Source organism: Drosophila navojoa, chromosome 5, assembly GCF_054131105.1.
Source record: "Drosophila navojoa isolate 15081-1374.11 chromosome 5, UAZ_NAV_1.0, whole genome shotgun sequence".
Lineage (NCBI taxonomy): Eukaryota > Metazoa > Arthropoda > Insecta > Diptera > Drosophilidae > Drosophila > Drosophila navojoa.
In genome coordinates, this window is record NC_142893.1 from 10,028,860 (window position 1) to 10,054,574 (window position 25,715).

The window sequence follows — 25,715 nt, forward strand, 5'->3', positions numbered from 1 at the left end:
ATTGTATAGAACATTTAACTAAGAACATAGGCAGATTTATTGGAACTTAGTTTCCTCCTTTGTTTATTTTTGCTTTTTGTGTTTTTTTTTTTTATAAATTTAAAGTACAAATACAAATATCACCTGAGCGTCGGCTGCTGCATTCGTTGTTAGTTCGAGTTCTTTAAATTAAGCAAGTTAAATAGTAAGATAAATACAATATTCGTATAATTATAAAGTTTAATGACTGCACTACAAGAGAGAACGAGGAGTGTGCGTTTGACTCTGATAAGAATCTAAGTGGAATCCAACCGACACCAACACGTGAGTTCGTGCTTTAACAGAGCTACCGAAATGCGGTGCTGCCCCAGTTATCTATACATAAACTTGGCAGCACTGCACAACTAACTCTGTGACATTAGCGGGCAATTAGCTAATGACGGGGAAATTGCCCGGTAATCTCTGCACAGGGAAATTTCTTTTCATTTCATGCAAAACCTAATTATTTCATTTTGTAATATTATTAAATTAAAAACTTGTGACCTTACAGACTAAAACTGCATTTGACTACCGCAGGCGGCTCTTGCTCTTCTTCAATGCTGGCATTTAGCTTGATTTTCAATATTTTAAAGTTTTCTTTTTAAACACTTTGAGTGTTCCATTATTGAGTTTTGGAAATATTTGCGAAAGTTTCTCTTTTTCATCTTTTCTTTTGCTTTCAATTTTTGTTTGTCACATTTTAGCTGCTGTGCGAGAAGGCGGTGTTTGTGTAGGGTCCACTGTATATGGAGCTGCCCGAGTTGGAAACCGTCTTCGTGCTGCGGCGTGCCATAATGCACAGCACGGCGGCCACCACGGCCAGCATCAGAATGAGTCCAGCAATGGCAATGGCTATGGCAAAGGTGCGCTGCGACACGCACAGAGCATCCTCCAGGGTCTGTGATGAAGAAGAGCAGAAAGAGAGGAAACAATTAAATAAATGAAATACATAAAAGTAAATACCTCCAGCTATATTTCATACATTTATCAAACTACCCTCGCATTATTACTACAACAATTTACACTCACCTTCTCCTTGTAGACAGCATCCTCGTCGCTATCGTTGGCATTCTCGTTCTCATTGACATAGAGGCCAGAGAAGACCTCGATGGTAGCGGGCAGCGCTTCGTCGTCTTTGCCGTCGGCCGTTGTCTGTCGCTTGGGTCGTTTGCCCGTGCACACAGGCGCCTCTTGGCAGCTGGGATCCTGCAGAGCGCACAGACGTACATTGCACTGATAGTACACGGAGGTGGTGTAGGGGAATTTGTGGGCCGGGAAGGTAACATTGGCAGCCAGACGATCTGACGTATATTTAAATTGACCCATGATCTCGTTGTCCATGGGACAGCTGAAGCAAGAGAGAGAGAGAGAGAGAGAGAGAGAGAGAATACTTGAGCAATGCGCTACCATTTCCATGCCATATACCATTTGACTTACCCATCCTCGCCCACCAGTCGCTGCTCGCCCCAGCCCAAGCCATCACGGACAATGCAATCCGTTACGTGCAGGCCGTAGAGTTCCTGCTTGTCGATGCTGATGACAATGGTCAGCGGATCGCCGATTTTCACATCGTCGGCGATTTTGTGCTGGTCGTTGTAGATCTTCATGTGGCAGCCGGGCATAGGCAGCTCGTTGTTATCTGTTGCATCCACATCGTAAACATCATCATCATCATCCTCCAGCTCATCAAGCTGCTGTTTGTCCAACGAGCGGCCATAGTCGCGCCTGTCGTGCTCATCGCTGCGATAGGCTTGTGGCTTATGGACGACCTTATGCTTCTTGGGCTTGACGGCAGCGTCGCGGCTCATGTAGGCACAGCGCACATGGTAGCCGCGTCCCAGATCCGTTATCAGCTTCAAGTGCGGCTGCAGCACAATTGTGTTGAAGAACTCGATGCCGCCATCGTCCTGAAACGAGCAAAAGAGAAGCAGAACGTGAATGAAATGACTTAGGCAACAAACTTGCAAAAGACTTTGGCAACAAACTTGCCACAGCATGCAAGTTGAGTCTTCGACGGCTCGTTAGCGTTCAAGCATTTCCTCTAGCTACTCCTATTTGATGCGCTTCTTCTATAGAATGGTGCTAGCAAAACAAAAGACTTAGGCAACAAACTTGCCACAGCATGCAACCTAAGCTGAAATTAAATGCTGTCTTTGAAGCCATATGAGCGTAGCTTCGATTTGCCCCACTGTGCATACAATGGGCCTGCTGCAGTGTCTCATTATGCATATGGCTTGTAGCTGGAGAGATTCACGCCTCGCTGCCTCTGAAAATTGCCAGCACGAAATTTGATGTGCGACGAGGTCGCCGTCGTTAGATCACGAGCACTTCCTCAAGTCTACCTATCTATATAGACTTGTGCTTTGTAGAATTGTGCTAAAGCTCGTGCAGCCAAGTGTGAAGCCCGCCCTTATCTCCATATCCGCACAAATTAGCAATGTTTGCGTAATGAATTTACATTTCGGTTCAGCTTAGTTTGGTTTTTACCCCAAGTTCTGGCTGAAGCAATCAATCTGCTGCGAGCGTCTGTTGTTGCCTGTTGCTTGTTGTACATCTGCTGCATTGCATCATTGCTCATCTTCAAACCGACATTCTACTGCCCAGTTGCCCCTATATCTATACATTTAATATCATTCATCCACAGGCCGAGGCACATTTACTTAGCTTTTCGTTCTTTTTCTCTTTCTTTCACATTCTATTTTCTACACGCATAACGGTAATTGCGCTTGTGCTTGTGCTAATTTTGCTGGCGGGCAGCAATAATAACAGCAACAACAAAAGATAAAATAACACATACTCCATACTATCGCGTGTCTATTAGAGATGATCGCGTGTCAAAGTCTTTAAAACACGCCGTGAGCTTTTAAAGATAATATTGCAGATAACTGGCAACGACTGCATAATACGATGTCTATAATATCTTATATATCTTCAGAAATTTTTGTGGAGTCGGCAATGTTTGAGGTTAGCTACATATCTTTAAGAATCGATTATAAATATTTTAAGTCCCGTCCCTCTAATTAGTTTATGTTTCTGTATACATATATCGGATTACAGAATATATTGCCTGCCTATATTATAATATATATTCCTTTTATAAATTTCTCCCCATATCAAATCGTGCATTAATACACACTCTTCCGCCCATCTCTAAGATATATACTTTGGTTAGGCTCTTCAGCCATCAATTGCTCGCGTGGTTGCTGGCAATTGTATTTGGGTCTCGTTGTACGTGCCGCATTCGGAAGTCTTTGATAATTGGGTCTGTCTACAGATTTGGGCACGGAAATGCTTTTTGAGTGGCTGCGACGTCACCCAAAAGGTCCAAACGCATAAAAATCAAAGTGGGAAGCTATTTCCCTGACGTGCAGGCAACGACAGAACGTCATAAATGTTTGACAGTTATGTGAGCCAACTCAGTTCCCCAGCAGCGAGAACAGACAATGGAGGCCAATAAGATGGCCTGTAATAAAATGACATTTAAGATTTGAAGAGCACATAACGGTAGATGGAAGCAGGCAGCTATTATGTCATTATGACACTTCTGTGCGACAGTTCTCATAAACTGGTTTAGAATATCTGAGATGGGACAGCAGCGTCGACTGCTGCTCGGATATGTTAATGGGCAATGTAAAGAAATGCACAACTTAGTCGCAACGCTCTAAGATCCATAAATGTCAACGGCAATGCGTTAAGCGTATATTACGTGACTGCGGGCTGCGTGGGCAGCGACCTTCGCTCCAGTCGAACAGCAGCTAAAAGTCAATTTCATAAATAAAATATCAATAACAATAAGAGAAGCATGTTTACATGGCTTACACACGCACACACATACATGGCTTTTGGCATTTTTCATGGACGGCCGTTGAACGTTGACCAAATGGCCGCCAACGTTGCCTCGAGATCATAAAAGATGCGCTGCGCACTGCACAGAACAAATCGATTTTGTTTAGCCTGAAGAGCATAAGCCGATTCACACGAAAGACTTAGGCAACAAACTTGATGCTACTGCTGCTGTTGCTGCTGTTCACACAATTCGCGGTCTGATTGGAATTGAATTTGGAAAATGTTGCTTATCAATGCCTGGCATGGCTTACAAGTTCTGAATATTGTTTTTTTTTTTTTTTTTTTTTTTTTTACTCTCTGTTCACAGCAATTATAATTTAATTAAAGCGCCCTTCACATCTGTGTCTCTGTCTCTTTCGCTCTCTTGCTAACCTATTGGCTGACCCTGCATGCCACAGTTAGGGCAGCAATAAAACAATTAATAAAGAATTGACATGACAGACAGAGGGCTACTCGGTGGGCAGGTTAATGAGTCTAGCTTACACTGAACTGAACAACAGGCAGTAGAGTGAATATTGAATAGAATTGAATGGCAAGCACATACCCTATAGTATAAATAATATGTGGTATAGTTGATGTGCATGATTAGTAAGAGACCAAAAATTAGATATCCAACTAGTAGATATCCTGGGCTTCAGGACTTAATTGAATCTTAATCTACATTGCGGTCAATTGGAAGAGCTGATCGGAAAGAGGATTATTCAAAGAGGGAAGAGCTGATCAAAAAGGGGATTATTCAAGGAGCGATATTATTGAATATTAAACATTTAATGACCTAGACTACTTGCCTAGCTAATTGCAATTTTTACTCTATCTAAAAATGGATATTAAATCAATATATGACAAGGCTGTCACTCTTAATAAGGATATACATATATTCCATTTTACCTATATGCAATATAACAGCTAATTGAAAACTTTAATGAATACATGTATCTTAAAAGTAAAATAACAAAACAAACAAAAAACCGCGTTTATAGCTAAAATATTCATAGCTTATTTAATTGTGCTTGGCATGCACAACAACAAGTCTAATAAAAACAGCAACAACAACAACAACAGCATCTACAACATCTACTACCTTAGGCACAGCAATAACAACAGGGTCGTTGTGAAGCCTCGCTTGGAAGTCAATGGCGTGGCAACGTTTGTTATTTATTTATTTTTTATTTTTCGCGGCAGTTGACACGCGACTTTTTACATAAATAAAAAGCTGATGCCATAAATGTGCAGGCAGTTATGCTAGTGTATGTGTGTATGTGTGTGTATAGGTTTTTTCATTGGAATTGTATGCAAATGTGCATTGTGCTGAGTTCATCTGCCACGCTGACGTAAGCGCAGCATCCTGCCTCAGTCAGCAGTCGACTGGCCACGGTGATGACATCAACAAAGAGAAAAACCTGCAGGTAACTTCACTTGGCTTATATTGATTTTGCACTTAACTTGTGTTTTTTCTTTTCATTTAATTGCTATTTAAATTACATAGTTATTTATTTAGCGCTTTAACGGCGACAGACAGTGTCCAACACAAAAGACTGAGGCAACAAACTTGGCTGCGAAATTCTGGCACAGAGTGCGTGCAAAAAGTCTACATACACGCCCGATTGCCACACTGAACGGCAATTATTTCAACGATTTGTGTCAGGCCAATCGAGCGAAAGGCAAAAGCAACAAATTACAAAACTCTTTAGCTTTGGAAAATTACACTAAAAACAAGAAATGTAACACAATAACAGCCGCATGCGTGTGTGTTGGCCATAAATACATATATATCTGTGCCTGGGTGCTAATTGAGATTTCAAAATATATACACAAACATGTGTCCATACATCTATATGAGCTTCGTGCGTAAACGCTCGTAAATCGATGCTATGAGCCAATAAATAAGCCACGCCATAAAAGCATCATTCAACATCTAGCCAGCGTTTACAACATCTGTATGTATCTGAGCCGTAATACCCAAGCTAACTTAAAAATTTATATCACAATTTATTGACCATTTCGGGTCATTTGATATTTGGCCATGCATATGGGATTGGGTTAACTGGACTCATCGACTTATCTCACAAGTTGCGATCCCAGTCAATTTGTTTAGTTATAAAAAAGTATATTGTGCTAAATCTCGTTTAAGATAAGACTAAAGGTCTGATATTTTTTCAAAGTAAGTTGTTTTTGGTATTCTGTTTAGCTATCTATGCGGAGCAAGTTCATAAATTTTGTATAACTAGGTAGGAGAAGATATATACATGAAGGAAAGAGCGGGAAAAAGAAGGAGATAGAAAGAGATTCTGTGAGAGTTCAGAACAGAGGTCAGAGAAATACAGAAAATAGAGACAGAGAATGAGAGAAACCATGTAAGATATAGTAAATATAGAGAAAAGCTGAGGAAGTATCATCATTTGCCGTCTTCATTGCATTCTAATTAACCTCTACATACTGCATGGTTAACTCTCCACTTGAGCTGCAGTTGGGGCAAATCTTAAGCTACGCTTCGCCATCCGTATGGCAATTACTGTGCGCCGGCTGCCACCTCCCGTTCAATTGTCAACGAGTTGATGATGCGAATACCTTAATAAGCGTGTCATTAGCTGAATGCCAAAGAGCCACAAGCACTGATTCAGCTTGATTCAATCAGCGCGCGCGCGTCTTGCCAGCCAAGTTCGTCGGCTAATCAAGCTGGCATATGGATGGGTCACCTTGTAACCAATCTCTGTCAGCTAATGTGCCTTATAAGCAGTTAATGTTGAAAAACTCAATTAGCATGTCGCAAAAGGCAAGACAACCCCACATGCTGGCATCTCATAAATCGCGTAACTTATGTGGGTGCCTAGATTTTATGAGCTGGACTGGACAAGACTTACCCGCTCCTTGGGCATCGTGTTGCAGCTGCGCAGCGGCAATCTGTAGCGCAGCGCGCCAATGTGATCTCTGCAAAGAAAATGAAGAAGATGAGATATTGATGATGATGCCAATCTAAGCTGTATGGCACACACAGACACACACACACGCATACACGCACACTCTGCTCACCTGTATTCGCTGAGGCATGAGGAGTTCTTGGAGAGGCCTTTCGGGTAGATCATGCCACTGAACAGGCCCGTCTCGTGATTGGGTGGCGCATCTTTGATCGTGATCAGCATTGAGCCCGACTGGCACTGCACACGTACATTGGGCGCAATGCTGCCTGGCTTCGCTGTGGGCGTGGCATCCTGAGCAGCTGCTTCCGCCTCGGCAGCGGCAATGGCAGCGTTTAGCGTGCCAGGCGCATCCTCTGCAAAGTAAAAGAGAAGGGGGATTAGTTTATGAAATATTTGCGAATTTACAGTTAGAAAAGACAAACTACAGTTAGACAATAACAATATCGAAAAGACAAAGCGAAAGCCAGAGGCAGAGTCAGAGGCAGAGTCAGAGCCAAAGGCGAAGGCAAAGCTCAAATGCGAGCTGAGGATGCGGCTGAACTCGGGCCATTCGCATAAATCATCAGCGATACACGAGACAGTAAAAGAAAATAGTAGAAGCTGTTGAGTGACTAGGAGATACCCTGTAAGCTACATATGGATTTTCTATCTTGGAGATATAGAAATAAATATTCTATTTGTAACTTGAAGATGTACTAAACCTATGTTAGTTCATATGGCTTATATGATACTAATATATATATGTATAACTATATACTATTATATTATATTACTTTATTTTAGTTCATATAAATCTAAACATATTTTAGTCATTCCGATTTAGCATTATATCTCTAGTATCGATATATGTATTGCCCACATTTACAATTCGTACAGGGTATTTGCAAAAGACAATGGCCGCCTTATAAATACGCCCCTGGGAGCAGCAACAACCATTGAAGCCGAAGCTGACTGAGCTACAGCTGGCAACTGCGGAAGCAAAAATGCTGCGACAAACATGAAAAAACTCTGGCCAAGTTAATGACATTGAAAAGCCATTCAAAGAGCAACAGCAGCAGCAGCAGCAGCAGCAGCAGCAACAGCCTCAACAACAACAACAACAGCGGCAGCAGCTGGCATTAGAGAGCTGGCAGTTCCTTGAACTTGTGCATTGCAGTCAGAACCTTTCCTGATGCTTGGTAATTGCTGAGCCCAGAAACCAAGTAAACTGACAAGCTACAGGGCTATGGAAGCTATATACCTAATATGTATAGTATATATATGTATATATAAAATATAGAAATAAGTGTGTATGTGTGTGTGTGTGTGTGCACAAACACCTCGCGTGCGATGCGCCTGCAGCTAGATTCACATTCTTTTCTTTTTGCACTGCTTTTTTGCTCTGACTCTGGCTTGCTCTTGACTGGAAAACTTGGCCTAAGTGGAGTGGCTTGGTAATTGCGAGTGGAGGGGACTCCTAGGCGGCTCTCCTAAGATGGCGTTGCTTTGGTTTAGTTCAACGAACCCTCCAGCAATTCGCATCAGTTAGCTGGCTTCTATGCCTATTCTACAGCACATGCTGCTGGGCCAAGTAATCGCATGCAGCTCGAAAGCCGGTTTTCTGCTCTCTGCTCTCTGCGGCCCCAAAGTCAGCTTAGTTGTTCGCTTTGTTGCTGTTGTAAGTGCTTAATGTTGATTCATATTATGTGGAGTTTAGTCAAATGCAGCCACGAAATGGAGCAGAGTAAAGCCCTTTCTTTACGGCTTGACTCAACAGAAATTTCTTTTATATAACATTATTTATTCCATTATATAGCAAGCTTTTCGGGTTGACAAATTTTCTAAACACTTTTGACAATAGTCGAAATACAATTCTCTTTTACTTTTATATCTGACAAATTGAAGTTTGATTTTATTTATTTTTCCTGAAAATTGTTTACAAAAGACTTTTATATTTGTAAAATTTTAAGTTTGTTTTATATACATTTTTTGTTTATATGGAAGATTCTTTTATTATCGAAGATGTCACCGACCAGCCAAGTGCAGCGGACTGCTCGGCTGACCCACCTGCACCACCTACACCACCTGCATCACCTGCATCATCTGCACATTCGCTTCCCGATGTGAAGATTTCGGCGGCTACCTTTCGGCTGAGCTCCGAATCGTCGGACGAGCACATTCTGAAGGTGCTTTGGGATACGTCAAAGCTGATCGACCTTAACTCCGAGGAGCACGAATTGGTTAGTCTGAAGTCGAGCAGCGAAATAAAGCTGAGGAAATCCACCAGCTCACAAAGCTTTACTGCAAAGATGTTGAAGCTGCAGGATCTCATCAACGGGAAATTTCCAATATCAGAGTTATCGGACGAAAAGGTATATACCCATTATATAATTGGCATAGCTGGGACTACTAATTCCCATAAATCCTCGCACTCTTACAGGTACTAGGCCTTGAGAGTAGTTCGGATAGTAAGATGGCAAAGGATTTCACCGACCAAATGGACATCAGCTCAACCTTCCAGCCGTGTTTTAGTGAGGAGTCATCCACAGATTGGCAAATGAATAGGTATGATTCATCTTTCTTTTCGCTTCTCTTCCGTTTTGTTCTTATTTTATTTAAATTTCTTCTTTTTCTCCTCTCTTTTCACCTCTTTCATCTCTGTCAACTGCTCTATTCACGCCTTTGAAAAGAGAACAGTTACATCTTTTTCGTCTGCTTTCTATTCTGTTCACTCTTCTTCTCATTTCACACCAATCATATGCTTCTCTGTCTACTCCTCTCATATCTTATCTCCTTCCTGATCCCACTTAGTCGCATTGACTCCGATGAGAGTCTGTCCTCTGATGAGAGTTTCCGACTAATTCCGTTGATTGATCTGAGCGATGACATACATTACGATAGGGAGGAGCCCGAGCGGCCTTGTTATATAGATCAGGTGGAGCCAATACTGCAGGCAGGCGAAAAATGGGATGTTAAGGTGTATGTGGGGCCACAAAAGTTCCATTGCTTTCAGTGCGTACTGCAAGTCTATTCCCCCTACTTTCGACGCCCAAAACTGGAAGATACTTATGTGGTGCGATTGCCATCGCATAAGGTCACCCCGGCGGCCTTTCAATTCATCTACAAATGGATGCTGCTCAAGGAGATGCCGCCCCTGAAACGATGCAGCGCTCGCAGTCTACTGGAACTCTATAGTTCGGCCAAATATCTAGGCATCACGGAGATAACCGACGCCGTCTGGAATGCTCTGGACATTATTAAAAATGAGAACGAGTCCTTCTCACTGATGCCCAACATGAGCTACATGAATTCGACTAACATTGAGTTCTTCTGCTTCGCACGCATCAGTCGCTTCTTTCTGACCCTTGTCTCATCGCAGGAGTTTATCGAAATGGACTTCAACTATGTCAGCCGACTCCTTGACAATCCCAATGCCGGCGTCAACAGTGAGATTGAGGTGAGCTATTCGGATTTTGCTACTCTTACTTCTACTCCTACTTCCACTCCTACTATTTCTACTCCTCTTTCTTCTTCTTTATTGCATTTCGCCTCGTTCTCTTTCAGATCTTCTATTCGGCCGTGCGTTGGCTCAGCCACGATTGGCCCGATCGTGTTGAATATGTGCTGGACCTAATAAGGTGCATTCGCTTCAATCTTCTCTCGCCCATATTCCTACGTTTCCTGCAACAGCCGCAGAGCACACGTATAATGCAGTACATAGCCAATTTACCATATGTGAAGGACAAGATCATCAAAGCCTTTGTGTAAGTCCCGATTCGCTTTACGGCCATCAAGTGCCATTCATGACCATGTTCAATTCTAGCTACGTCACCGCTGAGCTCTACTGCAAGGATCCCCGGCAGAGGTTGGCCATTCCGCTGCCCGAACTCGAAGTGCCGGATCAGCGCCGTTGGGTCTATGACGAGAAGTGCTCCTATCACCATGACCTCAAGTGTGGCCAACGTCAGCTCATTACCTATGCCCAGTTCCTCAGCTATCTGAAGAGTCTGCACGAAACAGGACCTGATCACTGGCGCAACCTAGTCTATTTAACCGAGCCCATCGATTGCTGCACACGGCTCAGGTCTGAATAGACACATGTGTTTATAAATATTTATATATGTATACAGTTATACAGCTCCACTGTGTGTGTGTGTGTGGCTGGCCAAGCAGGCGGAAGTATGCCGCAATATTTGGCCAGCCAAGTTTTTAATAAGACAGCTGAATGCGACATGAATTGACTTTTGCTTTGGCCTCCCTTCCTCAGCTCTTTGTTTGGTTGTCTCTGTTGCTGTTGTTGTGGTTGTTGTTGTTGCTGTTGTAATTGTTGTTGGTATTGTTGGCAGTCAGGTAAACGTGAAGCCAACAACACCTTCACTTTTGCAATTTCAGTTGAAGTTGCGCGATTTGTGAGCAGGATAAGCAGCTGCCGCTGGCTGCATTCCCTCAACAAATTTGGCATAGGCCTCAAAAGTGGGCAATGCTCACCCTATCGAAAAGCTAACTCATTTAATCAACTTCAATAATGAAATTAAAATGTCAAAAAATTTAAAAAAAAAAACGGTCTTATCCTAAATAATTATTTAGTTATTATTTCATTTATTATTGATTTATTTATATTTATTTATTATCTTTTTAAATACTTATATAACATTATTATTTATTTTTTATTTATCCCTAATAATTTATTTATCTTAAATAATTATTTAGTTATTATTTCATTTATTATTTATTTATTTATATTTATCTATTGTTTTTTTAAATACTTATTTAACATTATTATTTATTTTTTGATTTATCCTTAATAATTTATTTATCCTAAATAATTATTTAGTTATTATTTCATTTATTATTTATTTATTTATATTTATTTATTATCTTTTTAAATACTTATATAACATTATTATTTATTTTTTATTTATCCCTAATAATTTATTTATCTTAAATAATTATTTAGTTATTATTTCATTTATTATTTATTTATTTATATTTATTTATCATCTTTTTAAATACTTACTTAACATTATTATTTATTTTTGATTTATCCTTAATAATTTATTTATCCTAAATAATTATTTAGTTATTATTTCATTTATTATTTATTTATTTATATTTATCTTCTTTTTAAATACTGCTTTAATATTATTATTTGTTTTTTGATTTATATTATTTTTTTCATTATTAATTTTTTATTTTATTTTATTTTTTACCATATTGTTTTATTTTATTTATTTTTGTTATTTTTATTATTTATATTAAATTATATATATTTGCAACTCGAAGAATTAAATGTAAATATATATAAATAAAATTGCAAGATTTAATTAGTTTTGATATTACTTAAAATAATTAAAATAAAATGTATAATAAATTTATATAAATATATTCAACGGGTAGTAGCTAAGCTTAAGTTAGCTTAAGTTACTCAATTTCAATGCTAGCTCTAACTACTTAATACACAACTAGCTATTTAGGGAAGATTAATGCACTTACTCTCTGGTGTTGGAATCTGTGCGCCGTGTGTCGTTAGAGCTGCGATTGTCTGCAATAGAAAGTGGATAGAAATTAGAAAAATGTTCATTAGCTAGACAATAAAAAGGGGGAGGGGAAGGGGGAGCCACCATAAAGCTGTTGACATAAATCACGATCGAGCCGACATTAATGCCACACTAATCTATGCAACTCTGCAGGCTGCAGAGCTGAGCTCCTTTAATTAAAATGGAAATGCAGAGAAATGCGCCAAGATATTCGTGCACACAAAGATGATGAGATAGAGAGAGGGACAGGGGTTGGCTCTATGTATACATGGGCAACATTATTCTCACGATTCTAAAGGCGCAAATGCAGCCAAAAAAAAAAAATAAGGAAACTTTCGCCAACAGCAGCTCGCGTCGGGTTAGAGTTGAAATTCAAACTGTGCCTCCCCAAGTGGCGGCTCAGACGGAGGCTGAGACTAAGCCAAGCCGGCTTAGAATCGAGGCATGGAAGAGCTTTCAGCCAACTGCAAGCTGCCAGCGTCTGTGCCACTTTTGGCAACTTGGCACGGCATCAATGGGCGATGCGGTGCAGCGGAGTGCAGCTTGCCGCTGTTGCCGGGCTCATATTCAGGTTAATCTCACTGAGGCCAGCCAATTGTCATTCACAGCCTCCGGACTCTGATTGATGTGTTTAGCCAATTTTTTTATTTTCTTTCTGTTTTTATGTTTTTAGGGAATGAGGTCAGACAATGAGTGCTCCAAGCTTGTTTGATAAATGTGAGATATGCATATGCAGGGCTGTTCTTGGGATTATATCGTGCTGCTGGTATCAGAATGATGTGAATTGTGGATCCGATATCCAAGGATATCCAGCTGGAGAAAGAGATATAAAATATGGTAAAGGGAAGTTCTTCTGGTATGAGCTGAAAGTTAGCGTAAATATATTTCACTCTATCAGTTCTAAGAAAATGGAAAGGAGTTAAGGTATTGGAAAGGATTTTAATCATTTTTCTTCCCCAACATACTCTCATTAGAAGTTGGCATATAAAGTACATATTTTATCAGAAAAATATACATAGGAATTATAAATATATAACCTATATGACTTCTCTATCTCATGATCGACTATCTAATATATCTATCCTCCATATTTGATAATAAACTCTATACTTACAATCAGATGCAGCGCCGTGCATAAAATTCGAGTGCTTGCCTTCATCGTGGGTGCTGCAAAGAGACAAACAGAGAGAATTAGAGAAATTGTGAGCGAACTCTGGTGATTAATTAGAGAAACAAAACATGAGCAAACCGGTTGACTATCTGTATATACAAATCCGATTACATTATGCAAAAAGGAAAAAAAAAATCATTTTCAATGAATTTTTGATTAGAGGTGTTGGCTGTTGTTTTTTTTTTCGCTCGAGGCGAAACTTTCAGCCCTGGCAATTGGGTCAGCCAAGCTTGCCTGCCACAGGTTGCGTGCCCCGCCAGAAATGAGGCTAAAATCAGCATAAGCAGCAGCAGCAGCAGCAACACATATGCACAGGAAGCAACAAGCATCATAACGGTAAAGGCGCATCGAGAGGGCGCATCTGAGGTAAGCAAGGCGAGCAAAACCAAAAACGGGTATTAAACACATATCAATAACCAAATGGGGCACATGATAAGCAGTTTCCATCGGCACAGAGCTTCCTGCATGCATCGAGTGCTGTGAGAAGATATGAAAGTCGAGTCATGGTCAGGAAGAGGCAACAAGTTTTCTTGTTGTTGATGCTGTTGATTGTTGTTGCTGTTGTTGTTGTTGTTGTTGTTGGTTACAGCATGATCGTTATCGAGAGTCACAACAACATGCAGCTTACATAGGCTGGCCGGGCGCATGTGATAAAAGCCGCTAGAGACTTCTGTTTGCTCGGCGAGATGATGTCACAAGACACACCGATAGGCAGACGGAGAGACAGACAGACGTACACACTCACCCATTGATTGCAGCTGTCTATTATTCCCGGTGCTATAATCTTTTTGGGATTATTAATAAATGGAAATTGGGTCAAGCGATATCGTCAGCGTGCGTTGATAAATGGTTCGCATTATCCAACCAAATATACATATACATATGTATGTATAGAGATATTTGTCAATGCCAGGCCCACACAAAAAAGAGAGACAATGAAAGAGAGAGAGAGTGAGGGGGGAAGAAAGAGCGCGAGATCTTCCGATCGCTGCTAACCGCGTGGCTTCACTCACAGCTTTCAACTGACAGCCGTCAAATGCAAAAAGTTAACTAATACTAACAACAACAACAACAGCAGCAGCAGCAGCAGCAGCAACAACAACAAATAGACAATACTCGCATTGCAATAAATTAGCTAAAATTAGACGCATGACGTAAACCCATTTAGCAGCAAAGCGCAAATATGTCACCAATTGAGCTTCACTCGGACAAAAAATAAAAAACAAATAGATAAACATAAAAAACACAGTCAACAGCTGTTTCAAGCTAAAAGCGCAGCTCATGCATTTGAAATCGCGACAGACGAGAGAAAAAATATATAAATATAGAGCAAATTTTAAATACTCTAAATGAAGGTGCTGAAGCTGAATTGTAAATAAAGCAAAAATGTTGTTTGTATTTAAAAAACTAATTAAGATTTTATAATAAAAATATATACTATAAATAAAGCTAAAATTTGGTAAATATTTATAAGAATAATTAACAACTTAATATTGGCATACTAAAGTTTGGTTTAATTAACAAAAATAATAATAATAATAATAGTAATATTATTCAATACACATATATAAATATAATTTAATAAATATAATACTTTTAGCAAACTTTAAATAATCTTATAATAATTTTCTACTTTTCATTTATTTATTTATATTTTTAGATTGCTATTTCAATTATATATTATATCAAGCAGTACTCTCTACCCTTAACAAATATAAATACTAATAATGAATGAATGTAAACTTCAATGCACTTTCCAAAAATCCCGATCCCGTTCATTCCTTGCCCCATTACAATATCAAGAGACCCGCTGCAAGCGAAAACAAACAAACAAAAACGTTAAGTAGAAAAAAAAGGAGAAAAAAAATTGGTGCGCATTGCGCTCAACGGAAATTATGAATAATGAACTCTGATTGGCATCTGCTCTCGTTACCCAGTTTCGAGAGTTTGAAAAAAAATAAAAGCCAAATCAAACAGCAACATGAGCGAAAAAAAAACCTTTGCAATAAACCCAATGAAATGGCTTCAAAAGTGACCTTCGAGTGGGGTACGTCAGTTCAGTAAGCAGGAAATTGCACAGAAATCTTAATTTATGTGTTTCTCAACTGAAAATTCATTTTAGCTATGCTAATTCAGTTAATTTGTAGTTTTGATAGCATTGGCATAATATTGATATGATGTGATAGCGGCTTAAGGCAAATGTTTTATTTATTTAGTTTTAATTGTAATAAAAAGCGAGCTATATATAAGTAAGAGTATGTATGTATTCATGTATATATTTTATTTATTATTTAAATTTTTAATTAATTATTTTCTCGCATACAAAAAAAATTTTTTTTTAAATATATATATTATATTATATATAATATTTCTTTAAATAATTTATATATACTTATTTATTTATTTTTAATCTTTTTTATATTTTTATTTCTATATTATATTACATATGCATGCTTGATTTCTTTGCAAAATATTTTTAGCCAACATATGATAATATACAGCTCATGATAAGTCCTAGATAATACCTCTAATACTATCATATATGTGTATATACATTATATACTTTGATTTAAATATCTGAGCATTTTCAATCGATGATCATCAATGCGAATGCGTGCGTGCATTCAGCTGTAACGGATATTTTTATGTGACTCTGTCAAGTGTCGTATTCGTTTGACACACATTCCGTAACAGCAACCGCAAACAACAGCAGCAGCAACAACAAACACAAAAACCTTTAAGCCAAAACAAATACGTATAGAAAAAGCCGACAAATGGGCCGTGCAACTGAATAAATTAAGCGAGCTGCGAGCAACGCGCAGCAAGCTGTGAGCTGTGAGCAGCGCGTGTAAAAAAAAAAAACTTAACAAAAATTAAATAACAGAAAAGACAAAAAGCGCTAAGCAAACATATTTGTTTAAACAATTGCATTTTCATTTACGAGCGCAACTAGACGTATACGTAATGTGGCGACTAAATGACCTCGCGTGCTGTTGTTTCATTGTGCCAAAGCCGCCAGCCATAAGCATATGCAAAAGCCCATTTTTTTTCATAGTTTTTAAAGTTGATTTTTTCCTATTTTGTTTATTTTTAGTTTTTTTCGCCATGCTTAATTTTTAAAGCTTTCTGCTCGAGCGATATTGAAAGGAACAAACTATAAAATCGCTTTGCTCAAAAGGCGCATAACAATGCGTTAAATTGTGCTAATTGGTAGAGGGACAGAGATAGAGCGAGAGACAGGCCTAGAGAGATGCTATTAGAGAGACAGAGATAGCTCGACTTATTCCATGGCGCCTTACTGATCGAAGCATTATCTAGTTGCGGCATCTGCCCCACATTTGATTGAACCAATTATGTTGTTCTTCCACATCAATCAAAAGACTCAAGACACGAACTCGACAGACACAAGCTTGGGCGATTAAATCGACTTCATTAGAACGAGGCGACGCTCACAATTAGAATCAACACAAGAAACACGGCCATGCAAATTGCCTAAGGCAAATACCTCTAAAAGAAGTGTGTTAAGCACACACACACATACATACATGCACAGACTTGCACACATACGAGCAGCGCGCCTAACCACAAATGTTTGACCTATTTGAAATGAGCAACAGACTAAAGAAGAAGCAGACGCAGACGAAGAAACGAATGAAAATAAAAATCGAAACGGGCAACGACAAAGACCAAGATTCTAACAGCTAACAGCTAACAGCTAACAACTTTCGGTTGTGGTTTGCTCCAAGTGCCATAAAAATGAGAAATCTCCACAGCAACCAGACTGCCCTCCCTCTTCCCATTTATATGGTAGTATATGATCAATCTAACGCATCGTCTAGCTAATTTCGCTGCAATTCCAATAGAAAGTAAGTTGGCTATATATATATTTTTTTTTTATAGGGTTTCCATTTGTTATCTAGCAGCAGGCAGCAGCGGCAGCTGCATCTCAGCCCGCATTGTGTTCTTAATTATGGTAATTAACGAGGCCCATCACATATCTCCACCTCGCTCCCTCCCTATCTCTCTCTCTCTCTCTTACTCGATATACATATATATGTATATGGCTTTTCTTTACAGTTTTTTGTTCGCTTTTGGGGTCAGGCATGGCTTTGTCTTAGCTTTTACTTTTACTTCGCATTGAGAACTCGTATGTGTGCTAATCAAACGGGCTTAAGATCATGATCAAACCCAATTGAAGTGCTGTGTGTCTCTGTCAGTCTTTGTGTCTAACCGAAACTTTCACCTGCTTAGCTATGCAAATAAGTACGCATTGAATATAAAAAAAAAAAAAAATACAAAATTAGAATTTCAAATCTAGCAAGAATACACAAATATCTATATATATATATATACTTCGGGTGTGCTGCAGTAGCGGCTATTAGGCGTCATTTGCCAGCTTAAGTTAACAAGTTTTGTATTTAGATAAAGAGCAGAGACTGGGGGCCAGATCAAAGTAAACGCAACCAACGAAACGGAACGAATGTTTTATTTTTTTGTTTTTCTTGTTTTGTTTTACGGCTTGACGATTGCGTCAAGGTCATTGCAATTGCACAGCCCGAGTGCAAATGCGCTAACGATGCCCAGCAATAGGTCATTAGATGAACAACGGCAACTGCAACAAAAAGCAACAAAAAGCAACAATAGCAACAGTTGCTCATTTGCAATTTGCAATCAACGCCAACATCAATTTCCATTGTTTCGGTTTTTATTCCCCCCTTCACGCTTTTATTATTTGCAATTAACAATTAAGACAAAGTGCAGAGACATTAATTGTGTCTCTGCCACTAAAATCAAATGACTTAGGCAACAAACTTTATACTGACCAATTGCAACATGGCCAAAATTGTTTTCATGAGCCAGTTTTCAGTTACTTTATATTTGCAGCGGCTTAAATGGAAAGGCGCAGCTCTCCAAGCTGTCCTTGTGCAATAGGCTAAAAAGGGTATATCGAGTTGGTTTGGCAAGAGACAAATTAAATGACTGGAAAATCAATATAAATTTGCAGCAGCTTAGCAACGGCTGCTTGACTTGAGTTTAGGCTTGGGCAACTGGTTTTTGTAGAAAACATATATGACAATATTTTTTTTAAAGATTATTTTAGTTGTACTCTTAATACAAAACATCTGCTTGGTGTAGGTATACTTAGATATGTCTCCTGGTACAGAGGTAAATATATAATTCTCAAGCTTGCAAATACAAACCTTACAAGTCTTAGTTATAGCTACTCTATCGGTCTCTCTCTCTCTCTCTCTCTCTCTCTCTCTCTCACTATCTTCTCGTCTTCCTCTTCTTTGTTCTCAGCTTAGCATTTTCAAATTACAGGGCATCTGCTAGTCATCTACTTTATGTCTATTTCATTTTCTCCATTTTCTTCACGAACTTTGCAAATCTGTGTTTTCCCTCTCTTCCTCTCCTCCGCGCTGCTCAGCTCTATTCCTATTTACAGGGTATTCGCCCAGTCCTCACACTCTCTGTCTCCATGCATATATTCTTCTAGCTTGTACTTAGCTCAGCCACAGCTTGACTCGCTTACAAAATGTGCGTCAATATTTGGACTTGGTTTGCGTGCTTTTTAGCCCGAGCGCCCTCCCGCCCACTTCTGTTTGTCTTTCCACCTGCCCGCCTGTCCGTCAGCCAAGTTGATTGCAAAAGTGTGGCCCGCATTTGGGCCGAGTGCGTTAAATTGGATCGTTCACGAATTGCCACATCTTTAGTGGGGCTGTGGCCTGTGAGAAGAAACCCCCCACTCTCAATTATTATTTTTTCACATTTTTGTCTTCTTTTGTTTTTGTTTTTCTCTTTTTTCGCCACGCAGTTACGTAAAAATTTACACAAATTGTTTTTTTATTTTAGCTGATGATTTGTCAAAAACAAAACAGCGAGAAAAGCAAAAAGAAAACATTTGAGCACCCACAAAAAAAGGCCCAACGGCTATTTTTTATGTATTGACGCCTAATTTTATTTTCTTATACCGCAAAATGTATAAAAAAAAAGTAAAAGAAAAAATAAAACAACACGCATTGGATATTCGCAATGAACGTGACTTGAGCTTAGCTTTTTTAGCTATTTTTTAGCCGTAGGACTTGAATATGTCTCGATTTTTATCAGTCAACAACAGCAACAACAATTCCAGTTGCCAGACATTTACTTTGGCTAGTTATTGTTGTTGTTTTTGTTGTTGGCATCGGCCTGGCGCCCATTGTCTGCGTGTTGTTGTTGTTGTTGCTTGACTCTTGGCTAGAGCTGAGGCCGACGCAAAAACAGGTTTTGGAAAAACGCTTAACAGTTCCGTTTACTTTTTCAGTTTTGTTGTTGTTTTTTATTTTTTTTTATTTTGTACTAAAGCTTTGTTGCGCCTAGAAGTACTTAAATGCGAAGACCTCCAGCGACATTGGCTACCGCAGCTCTTAATTTTAATGACTAATTGGTAATTTGAAACTCGAAAAGAACTCAGACAATTTTGCGACACGCCAGAGTTGCTTGAAAATTCTGCAAATGTTACTTATTGAAGTTATTAAGAACTAAAAGTATTTGTTATACAAAGTATAGCAAAAGAAAAATATATAAAAAATTTGTATATATTTTCACAAAAAAAAAAAAAAAATTATAATAATAATGTTTAAATATATAACAAAAATTCCAATTTGTTTATCAAAATTCACATTAAAATTAATTCCCTAACATACTAAAACCAAGCAAAAAATTATTTAACAAATATTTAAGCAATTAAGAGAAATTGTTTATGCTAAAATTACTAATATTATATACATATGTATTATTAAAATTATTAATTCTTACAAATTAAACTTGGCAAAATATTTTTCTAATTCTTAGTGTTGTTACATAATTATATATATTGTATATATTTTATGAGTTAACATCACCTAAGGTCACATTCGCCAGAGGAAACAGAAATAGATCTGACAGAGTTTAGACCTAATTAATTCATTAAATAGAAAAACCTATTTGTCTACAACAGAATAGAATTATATCATATATTAATATTATTATGTATATTTTATTATTATTATTAAGTATATATATTAAGTATATTATTAAGTATATATTATTATTATTAAGTATATTTCAATTTAGATAATTATGAAAAAGAGTTCATTTATATATATTCTAGCCATTCATATTCATATACTCTAGTCTAATCTGCATATACTAAAGTCTCTCTAGCTATTTAGTCACTGTATTTGTCGTCATGAATCGCCGCTCGAAATAAATCAAGTCGGACTGCAAATTTGGGCGACCTGGTTCAAAAGTCATGACTACATGCGCTAGTTTTGATTTTGCTTTTCAGCCGCATATTAAGCTGGCCACACCCACGCCCCACTTGGCTGCGATTTGAAAGTGTTTTTGTTGCTGAGCTGAGCGTTGAACGTTGAACGTTTGTACAATTGCAAGGCACTCGCCTTGCTGGGCCAGACTAACCCACGCAGGCGAATGCTTGTATTATTTCTGTCAGCGTTTAAGCTGCTGGCCTATGGGTTTTCGGACACGTTGCAGCCAAGCTAGCCAGACTATTTTTGCAGTTAAAATACACAGCAGCACCAGCAGCTGATTGAACAAACGGGAACTAAAGCCAGGCCACAGCCAGAGCCACAGCTGCTGACTCATTTAAAAGCCAATGCAAATTGTTTGGCACGCCTTACAGCCAAATGAAATGAATAATAAGAGAAAAAAAAAAAAAAACCAAACGAAAAGCTGCAGAAATCCGAATTTGCATAATTAGAGAGAGAGAAACAGCAGACACATGAGTAATGCGTGCCAGACAGACGAAAAGAGCGAGAGAGCGAGATGGAGAGACGTGGAGCTGGAACAGTGTTAAGTAGCAAGTTCGTTGCCTAAGTCTTTCATATTGAAAGCCGTTAGCTGCTTGTTAGCTCAACTGTAAAAATCAATATAGTAGCCAAAAATGACAGCAGAAAAAAAGCCGGGAGAACTATAGAAAAATCAAACATGGAATTCAACATTGTAACATCAAGTTCTGGCCGCAGGTTGAATGAACCTCTGAGCTTTCTTTGCGAGCCAGCAAATGGCAAAGCGATTATAAGTCAATTATTAAGTTCATGAACTCACAGCGTAGCCATATACTTATATCTTCAAAGTCAAATTATAATTATATATCATATAAATAACTCAAAATATATTAAATATTCCGGAGAGTTGTCTTAACTCGTTTCTCAGCTCTTGCCACAAAAATGTTGTAAGCGTAATTCAATTTTCAAGTGCTTTACAATGAGGCAATATGCCAAACCACTAAAAAAAATGTAAAAAAAAAAAAAATTAAAAGCAGACAACACAATATAAAACTATATATAACAAAAAATAATATTTTCGACGCATTTCGCTGTTGTTGTTGTTGTTGTTGCTGTTGTGCTTCAAGGTCAGTCGAACAGCTTGTTGTGCTTGTTATATAAACAAGTTAAGTTCATTATGGCCAAGAAGTGACTCGTGTGTGAGTGTGTGTGTGTGTATAATAACTGGTCTCACAGCTTGCTTTGTTGCCTTTTAATTATTGAAATTTTGTTTTTTTTTTTTTTTTTTTTTTTTTGACTGCGTTGGCGTCTGCCGCAACAGCCCACATGCTTAAAGAATCTATAGAATCGGAATCTGTAACTGACTATCAATTAGCTCAACAGACATAGAGTTGAAATCGACAGAGAGAGAGAGAGAGAGAGAGAGAGAGAGAGATGTGTGGGGGCAAGTGCCCACAATTATTCATATCAAAAGGTGTTGCACTCAACACGCATTATATGAACATATTTTGATAGTTAACAACCACAAATTAACCAATTAATAGGGCATGCATCACAGCGAAAGGTTCCGGAAAAACTCTGTGTGCTGGCCCCAAAATGAAAACCCTTTTCATTCATCTCCACATGCTGATGATGCAAGCCGCTCTCAACCCTGCTCAGCTGTCAATCAATCACATTTTCTAATTGCTTCTTTAGACGCCAACACAACAACAGCAACAACAATGAGGCATACGAAACGCCGAGTCATAATTATGTTTAGGGCCATTGCTTAGAAGTGCTAAAAGTTTAGACAAGCTTTTTTTTCCATTTTGTTCTATGAATTGTAGCCAATATTTAACGAGAGGCGCGTAGCCTTTTATGCGGGCTCCATCTCATTATGATTAATGTGATTCCAAGTGGTCTGTGTACGCAGCCTCTTTCGAAATGTTGTGCCCGCCAATTAGCAATAGATTCTAGTACTCAATCCGTGTGGGCAGTGTAAATGGTTTTTCTCCAACTAAAAATGCTAGCATCAAGCTTTTCATCTTAGTCAGATTTATGGCTAGAACTAATTGGACGGCGGCGGTGTGCTTGAAGAAAGATTGCAAATTGCAAAGCATAAAAATAAGGTAATATAATTGTAGAAGGCTAGAAGTTTCAATGGCAATATCCACAAGCTGAAGCTCGATAGAAAATGGGAATATAAAATAGTTGAACATAGTTTTTGATAATATAACTAATTGGACTTTAGATATACAACTTTTTTGGGCAGAAAACTCAGTTATTAACATATGTATAAATATGCTCATTAATCTAAAAATGAGGCTAGTTATATTGCTGAAAATATGTAAGGCATACATAAGCATACAAATCAGTTTATATCAATAAATAAATTTTAATATAAAATATTAATATAACATATACACATATTTACAGTTAATGATTTGATTAATATTTTATTGTGAATTCCAGCTGACTAAGATTTTGCCGCAAGTGAGCTTTTTTTGTAACCGAGCTCAAAATGTTAGGCAAAATAATAAATATGACGTCAGCGACTGAAAAATCCCATTCAGACTTGACTCTTGGGCATTCAAACAGTTCCATTTTGTTGAGAGATTCTTAAAGAGTTTTAGGAATGCTTAGCTGTAGGTAGGAACACTAAAATCTCTATTCTGATTGGGTCACATAGCTACAGCTAAGCATTATACACATCTACTCTCTTGCACTTAGTGAGCAGAGTATTAAAAGAGTGCCATAAAAATTGTGCAAGGGATAGTAAAAGGCCGACGACTATAAAGCCATGCGGCTGAGTCTGACTGCGGAGGCTAGAGAATATCCAAAGAGAAGAGTTCTCAGAGTGTGCTAGAGTCTATGCTGAACAGTTCTCAGTTCTTAAGACGTAAGTAGAGTTAATGCCAGTTCACATATATTTCCATTGAAAATGTGTCTATATAGCAGACTAGCTATGCTTATGTATGGAGTCTCAGCTGACAATAATCTAACTGCTCTTCCAATGCTCAAGCATGCACATGCACGTAATGCGAGTCACTTCCTAACATTTCTAGAGATTCGGCTGGCTGGCTGGTGTGGTTGACACATAAAAATTAAAAATGCCGGACATGCAACATGCCGCAATATCCAGTCGAGGCAGTTGCCGCTGTTGCCGCGGTCAAAAGCGGATGTCCGTGACGTGGCAATTGCTTTGCAGGGGCATAATAATGTTAATATGTGGATAGTATAACAACGTTCGTGCTACGCGCTGTGGCATGCCGCGTCATGCAAGCTAATAAGTCAAGATTGTCGCATCTCCATGTTTGTGATCGACAGATGGATGATGTAACTGCCGCGACTGCGGCTGCGGCTGCTGCGAACTTGGCCAGCGCGCTGTGACAACCAATTCGGGAAAGAGCGGCCTAACCTTGAGCTAAACAGGTTCAATGCACAGGAAAAACGCAACTTGGCTGACCAAAATATATAAATGTATATACATATATTTATATATATATACGTACATGTGTATACATATAAAATAACAAATAAAAATTACATTTTTTTTTTTTGCGCGCATAAAACGTTTTGGCTTGAACACAACAACAACAACAAAATGTTTTTCTTGATACAGTATGCGACGCGAATCTTGGCTTAGGCCGCGTCGCGAACCGGTTTCAAAGATGAGGACCGCCTCAGACGGCGATTTATGAAGTCATCTTTTGTAGCTTAGCTTGCAATTTAGCAAAAGCGAAAAATAAAAAAATGAAATAAGATATATTATATGGCCAGCGCCATATTGAATATGTTGCTGTATCTCTGCATAATTAAGCTCTAACGCTTCATTTGCCAATCTCAAAAGAAATAACTTCCAACTCACCTTTTTAACAATCCTCCCGTTTTATATTTATCTCTATATGTATATATGCCTTTGCGTAATCCAATTAGTTATGTGGCCTTTGTTTAACGAGTGTTATACAGTTGTTTTATATATTTTTTTTTGTTTTGCAAATTCAGAAAATTATGTGGCAATATATATATATATATATATAAATTTTGCATTAACTTATTTTACTAAATTTATCATGGGATTATACTTGTTTTTTTCACAGGCGCATAATTTGTTTTCTTCTTTTTTACATCTATATTTCATTTTATTTTTGCATTAATTTAATTTGTTTAACTTCCTCTTTGTTTGGCGCACATTTGGGTTTTTTGTTTATTTGTAATTTTGCTTTGCTGCGGAAGAGAGGGCAAAAGAAACAGGCTATAAAAAACGGCTAAAAAGCAGCTTCAAAATTGCTAAGGAAAAATTGCAAGAGCATCTAGCTTTTTAAGAGCCAAAAGAGCAAGAGCGAGCGAGTGCTGAGACACACATCTACACATACATGCATACAGTTTAATTGCTCTAACTGAAGCTCTCAAGGAGTCGCAATAACAAAAGACTTAGGCAACAAACTTGCGGTCAGTTAACAACACAGGCACAAGCCTGGTTCGAAACACATTTTTCAAAAATTCGTGATGAAGTCGAAATTAACAGCTAGTTCAACCACCCGTTGTGCATTATAGCAACAACAGCAACAGCAACAGCAATAACAATTTGATGGGCCGCCAAGGGCAACAACAATCAAACGGCAAAAATTTCTTTAATTTTGTCAGCGTCACAAATGCGTTTGCACATTCCCAAGTAAGACCAAATTAAGAATCATTTCATGGCTTTACAAAAAGACAATACACACTCTCTACAACTTCTATATGTATATATATATATATATAGGTATATATATTTGTATATATAACACGTACATGCTCGGTTTTTCATCTGCGATTCGCCGACAGCTTGAAATATTGAACGCGATAGAGCGAACGCGCGACGACGACAACGAGACGCGCTGCCTTTTGGTTCTCTGTTGTTTTCTTTTTTCGTTGATGTGTGTCTCGCACACCGACCTGGCCAAGACTGAATTGAACAGACGTCGCGCTCTAAAGTCAAGACGCCAACAGCAGCAAC

The 25,715-nt window shown here is 38.4% G+C and overlaps 2 protein-coding genes across 5 annotated transcripts; one reads left to right on the forward strand and one right to left on the reverse strand.

Annotated features, from left to right (window-relative positions):
- Positions 1-159: 159 nt before the first annotated feature.
- pio (zona pellucida domain-containing protein piopio) lies at positions 160-25,681 on the reverse strand. Of its 3 annotated transcripts, XM_089261498.1 has the most exons (9): positions 25,511-25,675; positions 24,585-24,943; positions 13,413-13,465; positions 12,255-12,303; positions 6,895-7,135; positions 6,726-6,792; positions 1,456-1,925; positions 1,048-1,366; positions 160-916 (listed from the first exon to the last, which is right to left on the reverse strand). In XM_089261498.1, exons 3-9 carry the CDS (start codon positions 13,455-13,457, stop codon positions 719-721), a joined length of 1,389 nt encoding a protein of 462 aa, XP_089117624.1. In that variant the 5' UTR covers positions 13,458-13,465; positions 24,585-24,943; positions 25,511-25,675; the 3' UTR covers positions 160-718. The 3 variants fall into 3 exon arrangements, with proteins under 3 accessions (XP_089117624.1, XP_017958889.1, XP_030240226.1); XM_018103400.3 differs by lacking the exon at positions 24,585-24,943 and having other exon boundaries at positions 25,511-25,681; XM_030384366.2 differs by lacking the exons at positions 24,585-24,943; positions 25,511-25,675 and adding an exon at positions 14,215-14,494.
- On the forward strand, positions 8,665-10,990 carry LOC149091021 (actin-binding protein IPP-like). 2 transcript variants are annotated; one of them, XM_089261796.1, is made up of 5 exons: positions 8,665-9,133; positions 9,202-9,326; positions 9,459-10,218; positions 10,326-10,525; positions 10,585-10,990. In XM_089261796.1, the coding sequence occupies exons 1-5, from the start codon at positions 8,759-8,761 to the stop codon at positions 10,853-10,855; spliced, it is 1,731 nt and encodes a 576-aa protein (XP_089117922.1). In that variant the 5' UTR covers positions 8,665-8,758; the 3' UTR covers positions 10,856-10,990. The 2 variants fall into 2 exon arrangements, with proteins under 2 accessions (XP_089117922.1, XP_089117923.1); XM_089261797.1 differs by having other exon boundaries at positions 8,667-9,133; positions 9,573-10,218.
- Positions 25,682-25,715: the final 34 nt, after the last annotated feature.

Excerpts from the sequence above, each read along its gene's own strand:
- LOC149091021 (XM_089261796.1), top strand. The coding sequence starts at position 8,759 with ATGGAAGATTCTTTTATTATCGAAGATGTCACCGACCAGCCAAGTGCA. Across the intron at positions 9,134-9,201 it reads CAGAGTTATCGGACGAAAAG|GTACTAGGCCTTGAGAGTAG; the intron begins GTATATACCCAT and ends GCACTCTTACAG. Across the intron at positions 10,219-10,325 it reads GCGTCAACAGTGAGATTGAG|ATCTTCTATTCGGCCGTGCG; the intron begins GTGAGCTATTCG and ends GTTCTCTTTCAG.
- pio (XM_018103400.3), bottom strand. Across the intron at positions 7,136-12,254 it reads ACAGATTCCAACACCAGAGA|AGGATGCGCCTGGCACGCTA; the intron begins GTAAGTGCATTA and ends TTTACTTTGCAG. Across the intron at positions 1,926-6,725 it reads ACACGATGCCCAAGGAGCGG|GACGATGGCGGCATCGAGTT; the intron begins GTAAGTCTTGTC and ends TGCTCGTTTCAG.